Source organism: Sitophilus oryzae, unplaced genomic scaffold (genome assembly GCF_002938485.1).
Source record: "Sitophilus oryzae breed Bouriz unplaced genomic scaffold, Soryzae_2.0 scaffold_682_pilon_pilon, whole genome shotgun sequence".
NCBI lineage: Eukaryota > Metazoa > Arthropoda > Insecta > Coleoptera > Curculionidae > Sitophilus > Sitophilus oryzae.
The window spans coordinates 3,611,336-3,634,532 of record NW_022147287.1 but is presented as its reverse complement, the minus strand read 5'-3'; the positions used below and the strand labels follow the sequence as shown (position 1 = coordinate 3,634,532).

Genomic DNA, 23,197 nt, shown 5'->3' with positions numbered 1-23,197 from the left:
TGTTTTTACTACGTATATGTGGCGCCATCATGGACTGAACATCTAAACTACTCAGTTATAGATTTCTATAAAAAAAAAAAGGCAGCTAGTGCTCTCTAACGTTAAATAGCTGAACTTCGGTTAAAATTTTCTTAGAATTTTAAAGAAAACTGTAATCTTTAGTTCCCAAAAAGTGTTGAATGAGAGTCATCTATGAATAAAATTTTATACTAATTTTGATTCTAACCCTAGAAAATATATTTTTTTGTATATTTTGTTTTGTATAAAAGTAAAATAAATGAGTTTATTTTCTATTTGATAACAAATCCACTGGTTGAATTGAAATCTACGAGCTCTGTAATATACTTTATAACTAGTTTTATTTATCTACTATTCGTATTTTTAAGTGTAATCTGTGAAAACAATGAGTATGTAGATGTAACATTTTTTATTACAGATACAGATATGGTAATAATACAGTGATACGAGCTTCGGTAAGCTTCTTATGAAGATAGGAAAGGAGAATACACCCAGAAAAATGGAAGAAAATGATGTTTTCCTTTGGGAAGATGTGTGCTTGCGTAGAATTTCATAAGAAAACCTCACCGATTGTACTCTGCTTTTCAATGAAGGTGTGTGCCAACAAAGAGAAGCTGGAACAACAAGATTGGAATCGTTAAGATGGTTTCTGATTCTAATTGTTGCCTTCAAATCATTCCTCCAATTAGCTCTTCATAAAATTATACCCTTGAACATTCAAATCCATGGACTCTATGCTGCACCTTCCGAACTTGCTTTTTTCTTTGGTATAAAGATAATTTAAATCTAAATTGTTGTTCTACACTGTTAGAAATTTATTATGGTTATGAAGAAATGCAGTGTATAAGGTAAAATTGTATTTTTTGCATTGTTTCAGTATGCTTTTTAATTTGTTACAATTTCCTGTAAAAGAATAGCGAAAAGACACAAATGAAATAATAATATGCAATAAAACACACATATATTTGTGTTCTTTCACTGTATAAATATTTTTCAAGAGATTTTAGTATATATATTTAGAAAAAAATTGCTTTTAACAGAAAAATTTAAGCTTGCATATATTTTTTTCCTATTTATTTTAAATCGTGTTTTTTTAAATCTAACATATTTATCACTATCATTTTTGTTATAAAATATGAAGACAGTAGTAGCCTACATCAAGCCTACATTTTAAAAATGTTTTTGGAAATATACAAGGTGAGTTAAATATATGTTTACTTTGAAATTTTAGTTTTTCAATGGAATGGCTGTTTTTTTTTCACAGTAGTTTTTCTGCTAAATTTTCTCTTCATTTAATATTCTAAAAAAAAATAAAAATAGCTATTTATTCTATTGGAAATATTTTTCTCTATTCGCTTTTGACTTTAGCTTAAAATATATTTGATTCGCCCTGTATATCTGTAAAAATTATAAATATGAAAATAGTTAAAAATGTATGTTACAATTGTCCTTTTATTGTTAAAAACATCTGAGTGAAAATATCGAACAAGGACCTGATATGGAGCGCTCTTTCTTAAAACTGGATCACCCTGTATAAATATTTTTTATTTTTTTTCAGAAATATGCGCAAGTTACTGGAAATACGAACATCCGGTATACATCAGAAAGAAAATTCTAGAGAAGAATCAAGGAACAATATCCCAGGACGACAATTTGGGCCGTATATGTCTAACAATAAATGTATAATTAATTATTGTGTCAATTGTATTTTTAAACTATTCTTTTTCTAATAAATCTGATTAAATTTTTAATGTGGTTTCCTTTGAATCCTTTGAATAGACTCTAATTTTAAGCAGCGCAACTAACATTAAATATTAATGTATTACTGGTTGCCAAAATTAATTAAAAATAAATGCAATGAATATTAAAATATTATTAATCTAGTTGCCTTTAATTTTAGTACATTAATTTAATAACATATAAACTCTTTCATAGTCTAGAACCATACGATATTATATAAAGATTTGATTTCTTTTCCCTCAAACAAGCATGTCAAGCACCAAAAATGAGCATTTTTAAAAATATTTTCCTTGTCTGAATTAAATATGAAATCGTTGGCCAACGAGCTCAAACAGTTAGACTCATTTAGAAAAACGTTAATTACTCAAAAACTAATTAAGATATCGGAACGCGCTTGGTGGCATTCGATAGGGAATTCAACCCTCTATCTGTACACAAACTTGCAACCCCCTAAGACAAACTTTATTTTTTGGAGCAAAAATGAGCAAAGGGGTTAACCTTAGAAAATTTTTGGCCTGAAAAATAAAGGGTGTCGCAGGGGGTTGTAATTTTGTGTACAGATAGAGGGTTGAATTCCCTATCGAATGCGACTAAGCGCGCCCCGATATCTCTTTTAATTACGGAGTTATTAGCGTTTTAATTTCGAAAACGAGGTCAAAGTCTTAGAGTCGACAAAATTCAGCGTTTCTGTGCGGTGCTAAAAATTTGTTGGAGATGTTGAAAAATTTCGCACGGGGCAACCAAATCTTGTGGATTTTTGTCATCAAAAATTTAATTTTGAACAGAAGTGAAATACATTTTTCAGAATCATATTTCTTAACGGGTATATATTTTATATTGCGATTATATTTTTAGTTTGCCATTCTTCTTTTTCTTGTTATATTTATTAAGAAGAATTTCTATATTTCCTTTAATTGTTATAGTAAACGAATATGGCTATAAATAAAACACAGGTATACATTTAATATATTGAAATATTTATTAAAGATATTTGAATAGGACAAAGGAATAGGACATTCGTGTTGATTGTTTAGGATAGCTACATATTTTATTTTTTATCTAATAAAAAGAAATAAACTAAAACACATTCTTACAAGATTTTTGCAAATTATAAATAATATTTTGTACTTATTAACTAAAAAATATCTAGAGATAATTTTTTTTTGTTATCGTTGATTACTATTTTTATTTATTAACATATTACATTTTATTTACAATAGTAATATAAAAATATGTACATTTAAAAACCAAGATGTTGACGGACATGCTGATGATGTCTATGTGGAAGTAATTAAATCTTCTAGCTACCCTTCTGGAAAGTCTTGATTCTGTAATAAAAGTATAAAGAAACAATTAATTATTTGTTAACTAACAAGCTTGAGTAAAAAACTATTCGATAATCTATAACTTTAAATAATCAGTTAGTTGATAGGGTACGTAAAATATTATAAGATATATAAATAGTAATCTTCGTAACATAGAGACCTTTTTTTAATAGTAATACAAGGAAAAAATACACGGTTAATTTAACTGTATCAGTAATTAAGAAATATTTTAATTATAACAATTAAAAAGGAGTTAAACTTGAATTAAAAAATTCAAACTCTTTATATAGGCAACTCTATATACACGTCAATGTATTTCTAGTTGCCTAAAAACAGAATTAAAAATAATTTGAGCGCCAAAATATTTAATTTGAAATTAATCATTCATATGTACATATATTATAAATATGGCAAAATACAATAACATATTCGATTTAAAAAACAACACCTTTTAGTTTAATTTATTCAAAATTATTTAGATTCCTCTTCAATGATGAATTTCATTCCCAATCCACTGTTAATGAATGTTGAATAAAATCAATCTAATGGCATCTTGAAGAGGGTGGTTGAATTGAAGCACAGCAGCTGTCCTTGTTCCAAAGCAGTACAATATCACAGTCAAAAAATCAATTTTAACAGGGATTACAAACAGAATGAAAAAATCAATTTGAAAATGAATCCTAAATTATACAATTTTATGTAGGTGTCACAGAAATGAAATTAAGAAGTGAAATAAACAATAATACAATAAGAGAGAAGATTTAGAAACATATTCAATATAGCAGAGATATAACAAATTACATTTAAAAAAAATTAAATTAAGTTTTACTCTGTATGGGGTAAGAGCACACAATATGGAAGTCAAGCTATTATACTGATTTGGTCTGTGATAATAATGAACCATAAAAATGTAACTTAGAGACCAATAGGATTCCTTTCCTACTTAATTAAATTTAAAAATTATGTACTTAGGAAAATTCATTGGAAAAAATGCTAGGAAAGATACACAGAACTGATATCTTGTGGCCTAGCCAGATTTTGAAGTGCGTTTAAAAGTGGGAAACCACAGGAAAATCAAAACAACAAAATCCTTAAATTTATAGTAATTCATGGCATATGATCTGAGAAAACTGACATAAAAATATCCATAACGATATTGTATATGATTTGAAAAAAAAAATTACATGAAAATAAATCCATGAAAACTAAACTTCAGTGGAAGAGATTACACAACCAAAAATATATTAGAAGAAAGACACCACAAAGAAAATAATAAAAACAAAAAAAAGTCATGAAAATTAATCCAATATTATAACTCTATAGAGACAAGAGAAATAAAATGCCTTAGAGAAGTCTTGACATAGAATGGCACAATACAAATAAAAGAATAATAAAATAAAAAAAGAATAAAGAAAATTTGAGAGATAAATAAAGACACAGAGGTATGCATATAGAATTGAAAAAAATTGCATGAAAATTTGTGATGGATTTATAAAAGTCTCAGAAGAATGACACAAAAAATTACACAATTAGATACATATAAGATTTAGAACTAAAACCAATACAATGACAGAGTTTATAAAATTGATGAGCGATGATATTTCCATAAGGAAGAAAATATAGGGGACATGATGAAATGATGATGAATTAAAAAAATGGCATGAAAACGGGGTATGAATTAGAAAAAATGGCATGAAAATTAAAAAAATGCTATAATTCTATGTATAGAAATGATAAAAATATATCATAGAAAAGCACCAGAGCAATGACAAAAAAATATACAAATATATAAGACAAACATTGAAATAGTCTATAGAATTGATGAATGATATTCCAATAATAAAGAAAATATGGGATAAAAATATGGTGAAATAATGTGGTCAATAAGAAATGGAGAACTGAATTGATTAGCCTCCTCTAACGAATATTTAGTCAAACTTGACAATCAAACACAAAGAAAAATCCTCCAGAGCATATAAGTTCGCCTCCCTTCATCAGATTTAACCCTTGTCCGACGATTAAGCCTCGCCAGTCAGTTCCCATCCCAGCTAAGCAGCCTCGTCTCGGGTCACCCTCGTCACCCATCGAACAGACATCCACCGGGACCCCCTACAGGCGGACCCCCCTCATCATCTTCAATGTGTCCGATATCCCGCCCCCTCTACTGTCGAGACGTCACGGGATACGTGCACGAAGAAGTCTCGTAGCTTGGGTGCCAGGTCGTATCCGGCCGAAGCCTCTAGCGTTAGAACACCTAGCTCGTAAACCAGAGGGTGGTGACTCCCTTGGGTACCTATGCATGCTACATAGGTCATCGATGGCCGAACATCAGGGTTAGGGGGTGACCCAGGTTTCCTCCTCTTAGGGGAGGCTAGTTATGATGCTCTGGAGTTGATAGTACACAGGAAAATCATTGGAAAAAATGCTAAAAAAGCCAGAAGTGACATCCTGTCACTTTTATTGAGTCAGATTTATTAAATATATGGCGAATGCGCCAGGAATTGATTGGAACCCGTGGAAATTAATCATTAGGAGACTTTTAGAAGTGTTATTGTGTGTTTAAATTATATTTAAACACAAGCAAATCAACCCAACAATTTTTTAGAAAAGCAAAAAAAAAACAGAAGAATGACACTATAAAAAAAATAATACAAATATAGAAATACAGCCAATCGAATATTTTATAGAATCATATTATTCCCACAATCACAGAATATCTAACTACGCAAGCTACGCGTAGCTAGATATTCTGTGCCACAATGAAGAAAATATGGGAGTTAATCTATTATAAAAAAATAAAAATTAACCATAAACAGCATGAAATAAAATTATTCTAAAGTCCAAGTTCCAAGTAATTTTACCAAACAAATAAAGCATAGCAATATATTCAAAGGGATATTTAATAGAATTGATAAATGGAGAGATTATTCTCACAAACAAATATATACAGGGCGAGCCTTAATTAAGTGCACACAATATGGAAGTCAAGCTATTATACTGAATTGGTCTGTGATAATAATGAACCATAAAAATATAACTTAGAGACCCATAGAATTCCTTTCCTACTTAATTAAATTTAAAAATTATGTACTTAAGAAAATTCATTGGAAAAAATGCTAGGAAAGATGCACAGAACTGATATCTTGTGGCCTAGCCAGATTTTGAAGTGCGTTTAAAAGTGGGAAACCACAGGAAAATCAAAACAACAAAATCCTTAAATTTATAGTAATTCATGGCATATGATCTGAGAAAACTGACATAAAAATATCCATAACGATATTGTATATGATTTGAAAAAAAAAATTACATGAAAATAAATCCATGAAAACTAAACTTCAGTGGAAGAGATTACACAACCAAAAATATATTAGAAGAAAGACACCACAAAGAAAATAATAAAAACAAAAAAAAGTTTATAGAAATGCAGACAATAAAATATTTTGTAGAATCAATGAATGATGTTATTATTCCCACAATGAAGAAAATATAGAAATTAAGTTAATTATAGGGAAATGAGAGTTAACCATAAGCATAAAATAAAATTCTAAGTAGATACTGTATTTTACACAAAAATACCTGTAAAAAGACTAAAATCTAAAATCAAGAATATGTGGGAGTCCAGCTATTATAAAAAATGAAAATTAATCATAAACAACAGGAAGTAAAATTCTTCAAATAAATAAAGCTTAACTGAAATACTCTTTAATGGATATTTTATAAAATTGAATATTTCCACATTGAAAAAACCTGGGAGGCAGATCTGGCAAGCTATTGTAGAGGAATGAAATTCTACTAATAAAAAAGAAGTAGCCCAAAGCCAAAAAATGTCAAATTAAAAATAGCTGGTCGGAACTTCTCACTGATAATAAGAAACCATCAAAATGTAACTCAGAGACTTATTGGATTTTTGGATTAAACCAGTAAAAACATATTCACCCAAAATTTAGATATATACTTATAAGTCCTAATGCACTGTTGGTAAGATTTGTGAAAAAGATAAATGTACTGCCCTGGAACTGTATAGATCCATCCATTGATTTGTTGTAGAAAATCTGTAAAAAAAATAAATAAATAATATATTACGTTTCATTAATTATGTTTATTTTTATTTTTTGTTTTATATTAAGATTAAGTACATAATATATCTTAAAGATATAGTTAATCTGTTAATAAACATTTAATGAGTTTATTAAAATTGTTTTTCCTTAATAATATAAACTTACTTTTAACCGGATAGTGTAAAATCCATTTCGTAATAATCCAGATTGATAGCCAAACATCAGGATTATATAAGGAGTGACTCAAAGTCTCTTCCTTTATGTGGTCTTCATGTGCTGGTTGTGAATAATTGTTAAAAACACTCCTAAAAGGGAAAATTATAATTAAAGAATTATATTAAAACAATGCAAGAAAAATTGACTAACATAACATGAGGACAGAGTATTAAATCTGAAAAACGTTTCCATCTGAAAGTATTATATAACTGTGAGGAATGAGGGCACCCTTGGGTATACTAACGCATTACTTATTCTAAAAGACGTAGAAAATACTATACTCAAGGAACAAACAACTAAACAAAAACCCTTTAAGAATAAAAAACATCTCTATTACACTCTACAAAAAATGGCCAAAAAAATACCAAGTATTTCTAAATATGAAGGAATATTCAAAGTAACTTTTGTTTTTATTGTACAATAGAGACATCAAGAAATGCATCTATATTTCCCGATACTCGATTTTGAAAGAGAAAATTATAAAAATTGGAAAAACATATTTGCCTTTAATGGTGATGTAATTGAAATGTTTGAAAGTGAAAAAATCTATAGAAAACAGGCAAAATAATGGATACTTACATTTTCAGAAGATCACACAAGCCGTAAGGAACAGAATAAACTCAAATAGTGCACAGAAAAATCACTTTTTCTATCAAACAATCAGAAAAATTGTAAGAGCCACATAACAAGCTCCTTTTAACAACGGAAAATGTTGCACTGCCAACGTTGTCAGATTGAACACATGTAAAACAGAATGGTCAATATTTTGTTGAATAAATACCTACCGCTGTGTCGAAAAGAAAATATATTATTTTTTCTACTCAAACAAAGTTTGTATTAAATGTTTATTAGATTTTTTACGATTTTGTAACGGTTTGATTCATTTTAAATTTACAAAAATATTGTTTTAAATTAGTTTCAAGATTTTGCTAATACCTTGGCAACCTTGGAAACAATTTAGTTCAAAATTTTCTCACTTTTTCCACTATGGCGCCACCTGCGTTCTTCTTCTTTTTGGTATTTCAGGTCATAAAAGAACCGTAACCACAGACTAGATGTAATCTTCTTCTTCTTTTTTAAACTTAGGGTTCTAATCATGGACACCCACAGATCGACAATAATTTATCTTCTTTATTTTTTGCTGGCTTGAACTTATCAGAGCATATACAAGTCATTTGGTCAGTGTCCTGAAAAAATAATTAAAAGATGTGTGATCGAATTATATATCTATGGTTAATTATTAGACAAAGACAACAAAAAAAACAAAAACAAAGAAGTACATTTTTTTGTGGTTAATTTTATTTCTTTAAATTAAAATATTGTTTATAATTTCATAAATAAAGCGTATTGAATCATGATTTGAGTTGTTTTTTGACGTGTTAATTCCACGTTAACTTTATGATAGTGGAAGTTTTGTTGTATTTATATCTGACGCTGGTAGTTATTGCTTATTATTGCAATATATTATTATGATATGCACAACTTATATTTAAACCAGTACCAGCTCCTAATAGTACTCATTTATCTACAGACACCTGTGTTTTAAATTGTGATTGTTGAGATAATACCTGACATTCTTAAGTGGTTATAATTTCTAACAGTCCTTGCACGCTAAATGTAAGTTTGATTTCTATCTATATTTCCGGATATATTCTCATTTTTACTCTTTCTCACAGTGATAATGGCTCCAAACACTTGGAAAGAAGCTGTTATAAACCTTTTGGAAGTACACAGAGGCTTGGTTGTGTTATTTTTCTGTCTTCCTGCTAGTTTTGTTTTTGATATCGGCCTTTTACTCTACACAAGGTTTCAGAGGTTTTTCTTTAGCAGTCCCGAGAATCATAACAATCGGGTTGCAGAGATCCAGAAAGATGTTTTAATTTACAATAAATCACCTAATGCAGACAGGAAACTTCTATGTACAGCAAGACCAAATTGGCTAAGCTTATCCACCACTTTCTATCAGAAGAACCAATGCCACAAAATCAAGGTAAATTTATTTGATATCCTAGAACTGGACGAGAAAAATTTGACTGTAAGAGTGGAACCAATGGTAACAGTTGGTGATATTACTAACTACCTTATTCCAAAAGGCTATACTTTAGCTGTAACGTTAGAAATTGCTGATGCAACATTAGGGGGTTTAGCTATGGGTACAGGCATGACAACACATTCACATAAAGTAGGATTATATCAGGAAAGTATAGAATCCTTCGAAGTAGTCTTGGGTGATGGAACACTTGTCACTGCATCCAAGCAGGAAAATCCTGATCTATATAAATGTCTACCTTGGTCTCATGGTAGTTTAGGGTTCTTGGTCGCTCTTACTTTAAAAATTGTTAAAGTAAAACCCTATATTAAGATGACTTATATTCCTGTAAAGGGACAAAAAGGTTACTGTGATATGATCAGATTGTTATCAGGAGATTCGGGTGGAGATTATGAAGTATCAAACTACATAGAAGCAACTATTTTTAATAAAAATGAAGCCGTTATAATGGTAGGTGATTATTCAGATTACAATGAGAATTTACCAGTGAACCATCTGACCAAATGGTATAAACCATGGTTCTATAAGTACGTAGAAAGTTTCTTAAAGAAGGGAAAACATACTGAACTTATACCTCTAAGAGAGTACTTGCTGCGACATAATAGAGCTATATTTTGGGTGGTCGAATCCATGATACCTTTTGGGAATCATCCACTGTTTCGACTATTTTTTGGCTGGCTTTTACCACCAAAGCCAGCGTTTTTAAAATTCACTACGACACCAGGAATTAGAGCCTTTACCTTTACTCGTCAAGTTTTTCAAGATATTGTTTTACCAATAAGGAAATTAGAGGAACAGATTGAACAATCTGACATATTATTTGATGCTTATCCTTTGTTAGTATATCCTTGTAGGGTATATGACCATGGAGAAAATTCTGGACAAATAAGAGCTCCGAAAAAAGAATATTTAGTTGAAGGCACAAATTACGCAATGTACAATGATCTGGGTATTTACGGTGTGCCAGGATATGTTAAAAGGAAGGAAAAATATAACCCAGTCAGTACTATGAGGAAAATGGAGAAATTTACTAGAGATGTTGGAGGATTTTCCTTTTTGTATGCCGATATATTCATGGACAGAAAAGAGTTTGAGGAAATGTTTGATCTAACTCTTTATGAAGTTGTCCGAAGGAAATATAAAGCTGAGGGGTGTTTCCCTCATTTGTATGATAAGGTTAAACCAGAGATAGATGTTTTTAAAGTTGGAGAACAATATGAAATAAAATAGTTATTTTTTTAAATTTACACTACTGTTTAAACATCAAATATAGTCTATTTTTATGGTTTTTTAACTTTTTAATTCCTGTCCCCAAAAAGAAAACAAATAAGACACACGGCAGTTATTAAAAGAGTTATATTTTACTTAATACATACTAAGCACGTCTATTGTATGAACTTGTTGTAGGTTGGGTCAGTTGTAATCCAGAAATATTGTTGAATTCCAGCATTTTCAACATTTCCTTAGTTTCTGGATCGACTTCAATTATATCGTGCTCCAAAGCGGACACTTCTGGAACATAGTTGTCCCTCCTCTCCCTTTCTTCTTCCTGCAGTTTGATCGAAATACCTCTGACCTGAGAGTGCCTCAGCCTCTTCATTAAGTGCGTAACGAAACCGGCGATTTTGTTACGCAGCGGTTTAGTGGGGATGATTGCGATTTCCTCGCAGATTCGCTTGTTGGTGTGGAAATCCAGGGTTAACCTGGTGTAGTACTTCTCGATGATGACTTTGGACGCCTTCTTTACGGTCTTTGTACGTACACGACCCATGGTGGCTAAAAGACACAGAAAGTCAGAAATTATGTATTTTTAACTTACGCGTTATAATTTATCACCTTTTTAGAGCAAAATTTTCTAAAAAACCAAGAACACACGTGTTTCTATCGGCGACTTTCACAAAAGAGACCTGTCAGAAAAGTGTCAAATAGATGGCGCTGTTGTTTTTTAAAAGAGCGTTCAAAATAATTTTTTTTATAATTTTAAACTGAATAGTTATTTGACAATAATGGGATCTAGTCAAAAAATTTGTACCCTACTGTATTATTTCTAAACGCTATAATTGTTTGAGAGGTGTATTTTATTATATTTTAAATATAAAAAAAATTAAGTACATATTTTCTGATCATCCTACTCTATGTCAATCTTCATTATTGTGACAGTTCCATGACAGTTGTTTTTGAAGTTTATCTCGATAAATTGTTGATACTAATTTGTTGTTAATTATCTAAGTAAATCAAATGTCTTCAGCTAAAGAAACGATGGGGTAAGCGATAATAAACCTTTACTTACCTAAACACTTATTGCCGACAGAATACGTAGTCTATAACCCTTAATTGCATTAAGAAATCACACCCAATTTTCCTTGACCCTACCCTAAAGCCCATTTTTTTTATTATTTATTAATATTTTCAGTGAACAGCCGATTTTTACGTGCAAAGCGCACGTTTTTCACATTGATCCTAAGACGAAAAGGTCCTGGATGCCCGCCTCAAGTACTGCAGTTAGTGTATCTTTTTTCTATGACTCTTCCCGAAGTCTGTACAGGATTATTAGTGTCGAAGGTCAAAAAGCGGTAATTAATAGTACTGTAACGCCTAATATGACTTTCACGAAAACGTCCCAGAAATTCGGACAATGGTCTGATGTTAGGGCAAACACAGTTTACGGTTTGGGCTTCTCTTCTGAGGCAGAATTGCAAAAGGTAAATGTATTATTATTGAGACAAGGTAAAGTATTGTTTGGGTCGTGTAAATTCTAAAAATACATATTTCTTTATAGTTTATTGATAAATTTAATGAAGTTAAGGAAGCTACCAGATCGGCTATTAGCAAAGTTACAGCAAATGGAGGAACTCCTGTAACTCCTGTTACAAGTGCTAATGCCAGTCCGATCAATGCAAGAGCAGCAAATGTTTCAACAGAGAATGCAGAAAATTTATTAGAACCTCCAGGTGAGTTTAAAAAAAAAATATTATCGACATATTATCTAAATGCTTTTATTTACATTTCTTATCTTTATAAAGTGGTTATAAATAACTCATTTATTACCCAATCTAGGGAGTGTCACCCTTTCTACTTCCAATATGAAACAGGATTCTGATGACATAGTCCATGCCAGGAGCCATTCTCTTTCAGCTATTCAGAGTAATGAAAGCCCTAGCCATCAAATTAAAATGGATAAAGGTAGTTACGGAGGTAGTTCAAGTTCCAACCCTGTAGATATGCAGTTGAAGTATGAAAATGACCGACTGAAACTTGCTTTAGCTCAAAGGTACTCAATTTTATTACAGTTTACTTAAATATGTATTCCAATTTTATGTTTCTGTTATAACCTTGGTATTAATTTTACTAGTAACTTTAGATTATATTAGGGTGGATCAAAAAAATCAACTATTTTTTTTTCACTTTATACTCTGAAAAAAAGGTTAGTAGACACCTCAAAAAAATTCTCTCTAAATATATTTTAATAGGAAGGTCCTCCGCCTTTCAGTTTTTTATTTTTTCCTTATTATTAGAAAGAAAAGTTCATATCTCGGTATCTACTATTTGGAAAAAATATCTCGTCTCATATATTTGTAGGAAATTGAATTCTCTACAAAAAAGGTCCCTGGCAATTTTTTTGTAAACCTCACCTTTCGAAAGTTATTAATGGTTGAAGTTTGATTATTTTAATGCAGATTTATTTTTTCTTGTGAATTTTATAATTCGTTAACAAAAAATCATTATGATACGCGCAACCATCAAGTGGTATAAAAATTTCATATGTATAACCAAAAAAAAAACAACAACAAGCAACAAATTCTCTTAGAAGGGCTAAGTCGTCATCTGCTGTAAACCTAAGCCTCTTTATAGGTTCTTTAATATTGAAAGAGATGGAATCCATATTTTGGGCCATATTTATTTAATAAAAACTAATCCCAGCTACTTAAATATCAAATAAATACCTAATAAAACTAAAGTAATAATTCAAAACAATTCAAACATAATGCCCATTTAAGCAATTTTTAAACGTTATTTAGAAATAGCGCTTGGTGTAATTGATCCGCAAATTACGTTAGGCGGTAACGTTATTAGCGGGTGTTGCGTTAAAAATTGACTCGCGCATGATAAGGTACGCGTAAATACTGCATGACGCTATTCGGTTTTCCGATATCTCTCTAATAACTGTGCCGGTCAGGCGCTGTGCACAATTTTAGAGGCAATAAGTGGGCGTGCTATGTGCGCAAACTAGTAACCTAACTAGTACCCGATTTCGAAAATTGGAACCACGAAAAACAATAAAGAAAAAACAAAGTTTATAATCTGTATAATCTGTGGTAATAGTAACAATTAATTAAAAAAATATATATGAAGAAGTTAATATGTTTTTATAATGAATAAAAAAGAAGAGGTGTCAAAATTGTTTATTTTATAACTGACTTTATGTAAAGTGTTTAAGTCTGGAAAGACTGAGTGTCAGGGTCTTGAATTAGAGCAAGAATTTTGTATGTATTTGTTTATTCAAAGTGTTTTTTTAGGGTTCCGTACCCAAAGGATAAAAACGGAAACCCTATTACTAAGACTTCGCTGTCCGTCCGTCCGTCCATCCGTCCGTCTGTCACAAAGGTCTATCTTATGAACCGTTATAGCTAGACAGTTGAAATTTTTACAGATAATGTATATATGTTGCCACTATAAGAACAAATACTAAAAACTGAATTAAATAAATGTTTATAAATAAAAAAGTACCTTCACTAAACATTATCTTTTAAGTAAGAATTTTACATAGAATCTTTCAAGTCTTCAGTGGCCGCGTGGTTAAAGCGTTAGGACTTTACGCTGCTATGACGTTGGAGCCGTAGTTAGGCAGGTTCGAATCCTAGCCAAGGCGACTTTTTTTTAATCGTTTTTTTTTAATTTTTACGTATTTATTTTTACTTTTTACATATTTATTATTGATTAATACAATTTTTAGTAATGTGTTTCTTCATTTTTTTTAAATTACTTATACGCGCATTTAAAATTTCAGCTAAATTGGAAAAAAGTTTATAATAATATAGTGTCGAATGATGTATAGATAATGCGCAAGTCCGACTCGCACTTGACCAATTTTTTTTTCTATTTCAGTTCTGCCAATGCAAAAAAATGGGAAATAGAACTGGCCACATTGAAAAGCAATAATGCAAGACTGACCAGTGCTCTCCAAGAGAGCACTGCGAATGTGGACGAGTGGAAGAGACAATTAGCTAGCCTTAAGGAGGAAAATATGCGAATGAAGGCAAAATATCAGTCGGATTTAGAAAATAGCAAAGGTATAATTACAATAAGTCTTTATTTAGCGTTTTATTATTATAATTATTGATATTAGGTGGGGGAGACTTAGGCGATGAACTAAGAAAAGAGATTCAATCGTTAAGATTAAGAGTGGAACAGCTGGAAATGGATTTGGAGAATAAGAACGATGAGGTCAAAAGGCTAACGTCTGGAAACAGATTGCCGGAAGTTCAAGTAAGAGCTCGTTTTATTTTATGCATAATACTCAAAAATTAAACAATATAATTTGCCTGCATTGTTATATTACAAGTTAGAAAGTCCACCTAGATGAAGTACAGTAGTAAAATTCGAATATTGCATATTTTATTTCCATAAAACTAAATTATTATTACAAGACTTTATTATACTTTTGGACAGTGATTTAGTTAAATTAAAATATACAGTTGGGGGTTGGAACCTTTGGTGTTAGAACAGCAAAATAAAAACACTAAATAAAACCACAATACACCAAAACACTTTACTTTTGCACTGGACGTGCATTTCGCTAACCATGTTAGCATCATCAGCAGATGATTAAAACTAAACTAATATCTACAAATTGAAAATTGAATAATACGAAAAAAATTAAAAACTTTTTTTTTTCTAAAATCTTCTGTTTTAACTAACTTATATTTTTTTTAGTTTAAAAAAGTGCGTAGAAAATATTTTTTTACTTCAAATTCACAATGATATTGCTTATTACACATTTTCAATCATATTGCTATGCAATGATTATGTAAAGGCTGGGGTTTTCAAAGATTCGCGTCAAGCTGACGCATTATAACGCCATCTACTGTAGCACTGTTTAACCATAGAAAATAATATCTTATGACAATAATAGAACATAAAATAAAAATAATTATATTTCTGAGTTATTTGATCGTAAAATGTAGATATAAATGTCAATATAAATGTACTGAAATTATTAATGGGTTAGTTGCAATTTAATACATACAATGACAACAAGAATGAAGTTTAAAACTAGTTTATTGTTAAGTTACCTAAATAAGCCAAACTTTAGAGGAATATGATTGCTGGTGACTGAAAATCCCAGTAGATGGCGTTATAATGCGTCAGATTGACGCGAATTTTTGAAAAACCCAGTCTTTACGTAATCATTGCCTAGCAATATGATTGAAAATGTGTAATAAGCAATATCATTGTGAATTTGAAGTAAAAAAAATATCTTCTACGCACTTTTTTAAACTAAAAAAATATAAGTTAGTTAAAACGGAAGATTTTAGAAAAAAAATGATTTTTAAATTAATTTTCTTCATATTGTTCCCCCACTTCAAAAAATTCTAAAAAATTCCTGAGTGTAAAGAAGTATAAATTCTCAAAGGTTAAAAAAATGAAGATTTTAATTTTCTTTCCTCTGCAAAAAATCGGCTTTTAGTTTAAGAATAACGATCATATATATCAAACTGATTTTTAGCCTCTACTACAAACCCCTACAGATCCCCTTCCATCTTTTGCAGGCCCTTCAAAAAGAGAACGTCGAACTCCAGTCCACGATCAAACTGGCCCAGTCCGAACTAGAGATCGCCCTGAGCGCTCACGACTCCCAAAAACAGATCCTGCTCACGCTCAACCAGCAGTTCGCCGCGCGCATCCACGAGCTGGCCAACATCCACGACGAAATGACCACGGCGCTGCAGACATGAAACACCGAGCGCTTCCGAGGCTAGCCGGCCGTTCCCGAAGCGCGTCGCTGTCGTCGATTCGCCGCTTGCCGCAGCAGTTTCGGGTGAGTCGCCGCGTCGCGTCGCGTCAACCCGGCGTAACGTCGAAAAGGCTGGTGTGGGCCGGGCTACTACTGCGTCAGTTCTTTGATTTTCTTTTTGCTGTGAGACTGAATTTGTTGTTACTTTATATGTATTTTTTTGATGCACAATTTTTTTGGAATATTTTTGTGGCCATATAATGGTTTTTTGATTTCGAAAAAGTAGAGAGATTTCGCATTATAGTGGGGTAAGTTAAAAAGTCTAAAGCCTCTTCTACATATGATGTTTTACTGACAGCTGTGTATTTTGATTGCTTGGACTGACAGGTAAAAGGATATGTGTAGGCGGGGCTTTTAAAAAAAACAGTTTTTTCATAGTCACAGAAAAATAAAATAGAAGTAATTTAGAGATGCTTTTAATACAGCTTTTTTACAGGGTGGTCCGAACTATATTCCGGAAACTTCGGCAGCATATTCTGCAGATAGAAATAAGTAAAAAAAGTTTAAAAATGCTTAGTTTCGAAGATACAGGGTTTTGAAGTTTCATTTTTGGGAAGAATGGGAGTTTTCTGACATGAGAAATTTGATTTTGATGTCAATAACAGTTTCTGTTGAACTTGGCACAAAAGCATTTTAAATTTATGATTTCAGTCTAATAACTATTTAATCATGACGTTTAATTTATGTCAATGATGACAGGTATTGATTATTTAGATTCCAAATATCTCGAGAACCATTACTCGTGGCGATTTTTACCAAGACAGCTTTTTTACGTAAAAAAAGTCGTAAATGTATATTTTTTTATTCAGTAGTCTTATACAGGTACGGATGAAAAGTTATTACTCTTCAAACCAGTTAAAAAATATGTAGGCGGCGCCCTATACAAGTAGGAGTCATATTCACATCTAAATCAAATTTCTCATGTCAAAAAACTCCCAGACATCAATTTTCATCCACATATTGATGTTACTTCAGAAATTATTTGGAAAAAATCGAAATTAAAATGAAACTTCTACACCCTGTATCTCCGAAACTAAGCATTTTAAGGACATGCATTTATACGAACTTTTTTACTTATAATATCCTGCCGAAGTTTCCGGAATAGAGTTCAGACCACCCTGTATAATGATCATTAAAAAGTAATATACTAAAATAATGCTAAATTCGAGGGAGATCATTGGTATTATACAGGATGTGTCACGTAACAATGGCTAAAATCGACTTTCTTTTTGATTTTAATTGCAACACCTTGTATAATCTGTACTTATTTTTTTTAAATAACAAAAATGCAAACAATATCAATTTTTCTATGACTCTGCCAAAAACTTTGAAGACATTGGTATATAATTCCATAAAAATATTAATTTTTCACTCATATAATATAGAATAAATCACCAAATATAATAAATAAATTCGTCATTCCATCTATTAATAAACTATTAAAATTAGTGCCATTTTTCAGAAATTGTGCTACTTATCTGTCCACTATAATGCTGTTTCATTTATTTTAAAATATTATACAGGGTGGCGTATATAAACAAATTAGCTAGTTTTTATCAAAAGACTCGAATATCACGAAATATAAGTTTATCGTTATTAGCTTGTTGCTTTCTGTACAGGGTGCGCCAGTGCGTTTTTGTCCAACTTTTTTGTACAGGAAAATATGTAATCAATCATAATTCACTGCCAATTGGTTTAAATTCGTTTTATTCCGTCGATTCTCTTTGTTTATTTTATAAATGATTTACAAAATGTATATACCAGTTAAATAGAAACACTACTGACGTACCCTGTATATTTTAGGTTCGATAAGTCCTAATAAATATGTAAGATATAAAAATGTGTCATTTCCGAAATAAAATCAAAAATTGATTTTATTACATTTTTAATCTGTACGCAATAATAAATCTCGTAGTAGCATAAAAATATTTAAAAATAATGATAAATAAAAGGATCTTCTAGGGTTGGTTTTAATAATCCATATGTTTCTTCTACCATACTACATGCTAAATACAGTCAGAAGCTTGAAAATTCAGTTATGGTAATCCCAAAACAATTTCCGATGCACGTGAACAACTTTGAGTGACAAGCACGTCACAACTTTGAGTGACAAGCGATGGCGACAGCGCCGCCAGATTGTGATGGATTTATGAGATGAATCTTAATTTAGTTTTGACAAAGAAACGATAAATAACTAATATTTTAGTGATTGATTTATTTGTTTTATAGCTTATTTTACTTATTACATATTGGCAAAACTAGTCCAAGATTATTATAAGCGTTATTCTGGGTTATTTATTTATTGATGTACAGGGTGGGTCATAAATTCGACGCTTTTAAATGGAAACACCCTTTTTGTATAGGAGATAGACAAAAACTAATATTGGTGTCTGGAGCTCAATTTTTGTTAAAAACATGAAGGTGAAAACCGCATATCGATATCTGTTACCGTTTCGGAGTTACGAGGTGTTTTTCAAAAATATGCATTTTTAACAAATCGCTGTAACTTTTTTGTTATGGAAAATTTTGTATTTTTATGAAAACATTTCCAAAGCAGCTTTTTACGTAGAATTTAATGGTTTACGTATAATTTTTTTAAAATTAATAATTTAAGAATTATCAACAGAAAATTTGATTTTTTATATGGGACACCCTGAATATTTTTAATTTATTGAAAAGAATTTAAAATTACCTTTCCGAAAATATAACACACTTTATATTTTGCTTGATTCCTCTTTCAGATATAGAGTATATAAAAATTCGCCCCCTCTAAATAAGTAGGCTTTGAACGGCACCAGCTGTAATGCAAAAAAAATTCTATCTGTGAGCATCAATTAAAACGAAAATAATTATTTATTCTTCCGCAAATATATCAATAGGATTAGATCCATGGGCACTAAGTCAGGCGGCCTCGACGGCCAACGGCTGGGATCTTGGTTAGCTATTCAATTTTTCTTGAAATTGGCTGCAAAAATTTGCTGATAACTTAAGCGTTCAGAGGCGGTGCGTCGCGTCGTCTTGCTGGAAAAATATGTTTTCGAGTTCCATTAAGGGCATATCATCAATAAGGGGTCCAAAGCCTACTAGTTAAAAGTGGCGAACTTTTAAGAATTCTATATTTCGAAGAGGATTATAACAAAATATCAAGTGTGCTATAGTTTTGGAAAGGTAATTTTAAATTCTTTTCAGTTAATTAAAAAATAGAGGGTGTCCCAAATAAAAAATCAATTTTTCTGTTGATAACTCTTAATTTATTAATTTAAAAATATATATTTAAACTTGAAAGTGGTATATTGTGCTTATCAATCAAACTTACTTTTCTGATTGCAGTCAAGGGTAATCAAGAACCTTTATTGTCACGTACTCGTTCAAAATAGTTTTCAAAAAACAGGGAAGCTACAAGCTCTTTGCTTCGACTGTTCCAATACTACTTCGGCATATTTCCAAAACACAATTTCAAGAAATGCAATACAAAAACTCGAAAATTTAGTAGAACTGTTTGTTCTTAAAAGTGCAATTTTTAAAAAAAGACTATGAAAATAGGCCAAAAAAAAACGAGAATTACAAAGATTCAACAACAATACGATATACAAAAAAATGACTGAAACTAGGATAATAATTGTCAAATTAAAAAAAAGGACAACATTGCTGAACACGGCGCAATATAACCAACATAGCGATAATAAAATTCGGTTTTAAACTAATTTTTGCAGCTTTAATCTAAATAAAATATCTGTTACAATCATTTGCTCAATAAAGTAAAATGAAGAGCTGCTCGGTATCGTAAATTATACAACAAATTTTACAACCAAACATTTCATTTAGTCCGGTTTATAGACTTTAGTGTCAGTGTTGAAATTATTGATGACGTGCATCGGAAAATGTTTTGCGATTACAATAGTTATGAATTTTTAAGTATTTTCTTTTAGTTTATCTCCTTTGATTGAATATTTGGAAAAATTAAAAGAAAACTATTGTTAAACTCTGCGTTTTTTAAAACTAGAGTTTCTTGGAGAGTGGTAGACAATGGTAAGTTATGAAATAAAATATCTTCTTCTATTGACAGTATTGACATTAATATATCGCCATGTAAAATCTAATAATTTAAGACAACATCAATTCAAGAAGATATCTAATTTATCATTTTTCAGTAATAACGGGTACTTCGAAAAGAAAAGAAAATCCAAAAAAAAATGTTAATACTCTCAAATGGAATTGCGTTAGAAAAAGAAAACCTTGAGCCAATAGAATCATAGAGATTCATTTTGTAGAATTCTACAAAATATTAATAAATTAAGCTTATACAGCCACTGTGACGTGTTTTTTGTTTGTTCAAAATAAAAACAACAATAAATTTACATATTAGGTAACTTTTTTTGCTGCACAATGATTATGCATCCTTACAAAAAATGGCATCTCTGTGATTCAATTATTCTAGGAAAAATATTCTGCTATTGTAAAATATGTTTTCGTTAGTGTGAAGAGTTACATTGATCATAATGATAAATGAAATGTATTATGGCAAATGGAACTGAATGAATGATGCATTTTTCAGAGAAAAAAATTAAGGTATTATTTATTATATTTTCTACTTTTTATTATTTTTTTAAGTGCAATATACTTTCTGTGTACAAATAGGTTTAACTATAATGTAGGACTATGTTTTGATTCTCTATAGTAAATATACAGGGTGAACCAGTATACCGTGGACATATAACATTACATATTGAAATCAAAATAAGATAAAGCAATAAAAAAAGATCTAAACGTTAATTTCAATTAATTTATATTGATTCCAAAAATACATAGCACTTCTATATCTACAGAAAATTGGGACACCCTGTATATGAATATAAGACATTTTTCAGTTATATGAAATTGTATTAACGAATCGAGAACATAAAAAATACATAAAGACACAATTTACAAAATTGTATTTTAGTTGTTTTTTTGTTTATTTATTTAAAAGTGAGATTACTACGTATAAAAATTTTATTTCTAACGTTTTTGAGTTAAATATATTAATTAATTTTGTTAATAATATTTGATTATAGTGGAGTTTAGGGACAAGATAAACATTTGTCCTGGGTGACAGAATGAATGTATAGAATTATAGGGATTTGATATGAGTGTACAAATTATTTATATGCGTTCAAAATAACTAAATTAGTGGTTTTTGAGATTTTTTAGTTTAATTTGTTAATCATAGACATAATTTTTTTTATAAATATTTGTTTATTTGTGAAAAAAAATAGGGAACTTGAATATTTGACACTATATCGGAAAAACGGCTTCAAGTAGGCTTGGAAATGACAGTGGGTGATATTTATCATATAAAACGACAGCAATCTTTATTTCCAAAGTATATTACCTGTTATTTTAACTTCCATTATTATTTTATGTCTATGATAGATACAGGATAAATAAAGTAGTAGATATACTACTACTAGTGTATTATATAGTATATAAGTTTATATTTACAGGATGTTCTGAAACTCCCGTATGTTATTAATAATTATAGATTTTTTTATACGACTTAGTTGTACAATGTTTTATTTATTTTGTGTCATTTAGGTTTAAAATTATTATATTAAATGTTTTGATATGTTTTTGATTTTTTTATTTAGAATTGTGTGAAAGGGAACGTATAAAAGTAAACAATAAGGCAGCTCTTTAATAATTGCACATTATTATGAAGAAAAAAATAAGGGATTAAAACGAATATTGAATGTATTGTTACATAATGTATTATTACCGCTATATATACTTGACATAGAGCACATGTTAATTCTAGATTTCAGAGCGACAAATATACCGTTTTATATAAAGTTGTGTTTGATTGTGTCCCTTGTCCTTTTGCGTACAAAGTTCAGTTGTAGAATGGAATTTGAAATCAAACCGAAATATATCCCCATAAAAACTCTAGACTAGATAGTTCAGGGACATTAACCACCAATTAATAGAATTATATCAGTTCTCTTTGATGTAGGACAGGTTTCTATTTTCGGCAAATTTCTAAGATTTTTTTTCGTTTTAACTGACGCAAAATGATAACTAGTTGTTACAGTTGAACTAATTTGACAGCTATGTCAAACTAACGTCAGGCATATCACAGCCACCTAGATTTTATGAAATATTAAAGATCTATTGACCCTAAATCATATAGAAATTAAAATATCTATTAAAATCTTTGTTTGAGGGGTAGGCAACCTTAATAGTAGTTTAAAGAGACATAAATTCTCCATTGAATATCCGAATAACATACAGGGTGTTCCGTTTAAAATAATAAAAGAGTAACTTGCGTTTAAAAGTGACCAACAGAGGCGCAACTAGGGGGGGGGGGGCTAAGCCCCCCCTGATGACCAGTGCGTGTCGTATAAAATTGGTTTTAACCTCACATGAATCTTATCTTATAGTGACCTAAGCCCCCCCAAAATACTTGAGCCCCCCTAAAAGTATATGTCTAGTTGCGCCCTTGGTGACCAATGTTTAATATTAATTTTGTCTCGCCCTATACAGGGTGATTCCTGTAAGTCGGTCATGCTTTCGAGGAATGATAGGGGACGTTGAACTATTAATTTTGATATAGCACACTATGGGTCGGAAATGCCTCGTACGCAAGATACAGGGTGTTAAAGTTTTTGAAAAATTAAAGATATTCTTTAATCGTTTTTTAACAGTTGAAGGTATCGTTATAAAATTTCGTTATAGGAATCTACCTAACAGAGACACTTTAAATGTAAAAAGAAGAGGTTTTAGTTTCAACCAGTGGCGT

At 30.5% G+C, this 23,197-nt stretch overlaps 2 protein-coding genes, 1 long non-coding RNA gene and 1 pseudogene across 3 annotated transcripts; 3 read left to right on the top strand and 1 right to left on the bottom strand.

The window, feature by feature from the left end:
- The first annotated feature begins 208 nt into the window (after positions 1-208).
- LOC115888027 lies at positions 209-1,737 on the top strand. Its single transcript, XR_004051196.1, has 3 exons — positions 209-336; positions 437-866; positions 1,577-1,737. It is a non-coding gene; the product is annotated as an uncharacterized LOC115888027 (long non-coding RNA).
- Positions 1,738-8,637: 6,900 nt separating this feature from the next.
- On the top strand, positions 8,638-10,695 carry LOC115887933 (annotated as a pseudogene).
- A 52-nt stretch (positions 10,696-10,747) lies between these two features.
- LOC115887935 (40S ribosomal protein S17) lies at positions 10,748-11,355 on the bottom strand. The gene is made up of 2 exons (XM_030907468.1): positions 11,244-11,355; positions 10,748-11,183 (listed from the first exon to the last, which is right to left on the bottom strand). The coding sequence occupies exon 2, from the start codon at positions 11,176-11,178 to the stop codon at positions 10,783-10,785; it is 396 nt and encodes a 131-aa protein (XP_030763328.1). The 5' UTR covers positions 11,179-11,183; positions 11,244-11,355; the 3' UTR covers positions 10,748-10,782.
- A 222-nt stretch (positions 11,356-11,577) lies between these two features.
- LOC115888065 (homer protein homolog 2) lies at positions 11,578-16,949 on the top strand. Its single transcript, XM_030907636.1, has 7 exons — positions 11,578-11,671; positions 11,821-12,109; positions 12,187-12,358; positions 12,465-12,678; positions 14,514-14,698; positions 14,755-14,894; positions 16,178-16,949. The coding sequence occupies exons 1-7, from the start codon at positions 11,646-11,648 to the stop codon at positions 16,361-16,363; spliced, it is 1,212 nt and encodes a 403-aa protein (XP_030763496.1). The 5' UTR covers positions 11,578-11,645; the 3' UTR covers positions 16,364-16,949.
- The last annotated feature ends 6,248 nt before the right edge of the window (positions 16,950-23,197 follow it).

Bases quoted from the DNA above. Each gene is read 5' to 3' on its own strand.
- LOC115887935 (XM_030907468.1), bottom strand. From the start codon at position 11,178: ATGGGTCGTGTACGTACAAAGACCGTAAAGAAGGCGTCCAAAGTCATC.
- LOC115888065 (XM_030907636.1), top strand. From the start codon at position 11,646: ATGTCTTCAGCTAAAGAAACGATGGG. The intron at 12,110-12,186 runs GTAAATGTATTA...ATTTCTTTATAG, and splicing joins CTGAGGCAGAATTGCAAAAG to TTTATTGATAAATTTAATGA. The intron at 12,359-12,464 runs GTGAGTTTAAAA...TACCCAATCTAG, and splicing joins AAATTTATTAGAACCTCCAG to GGAGTGTCACCCTTTCTACT.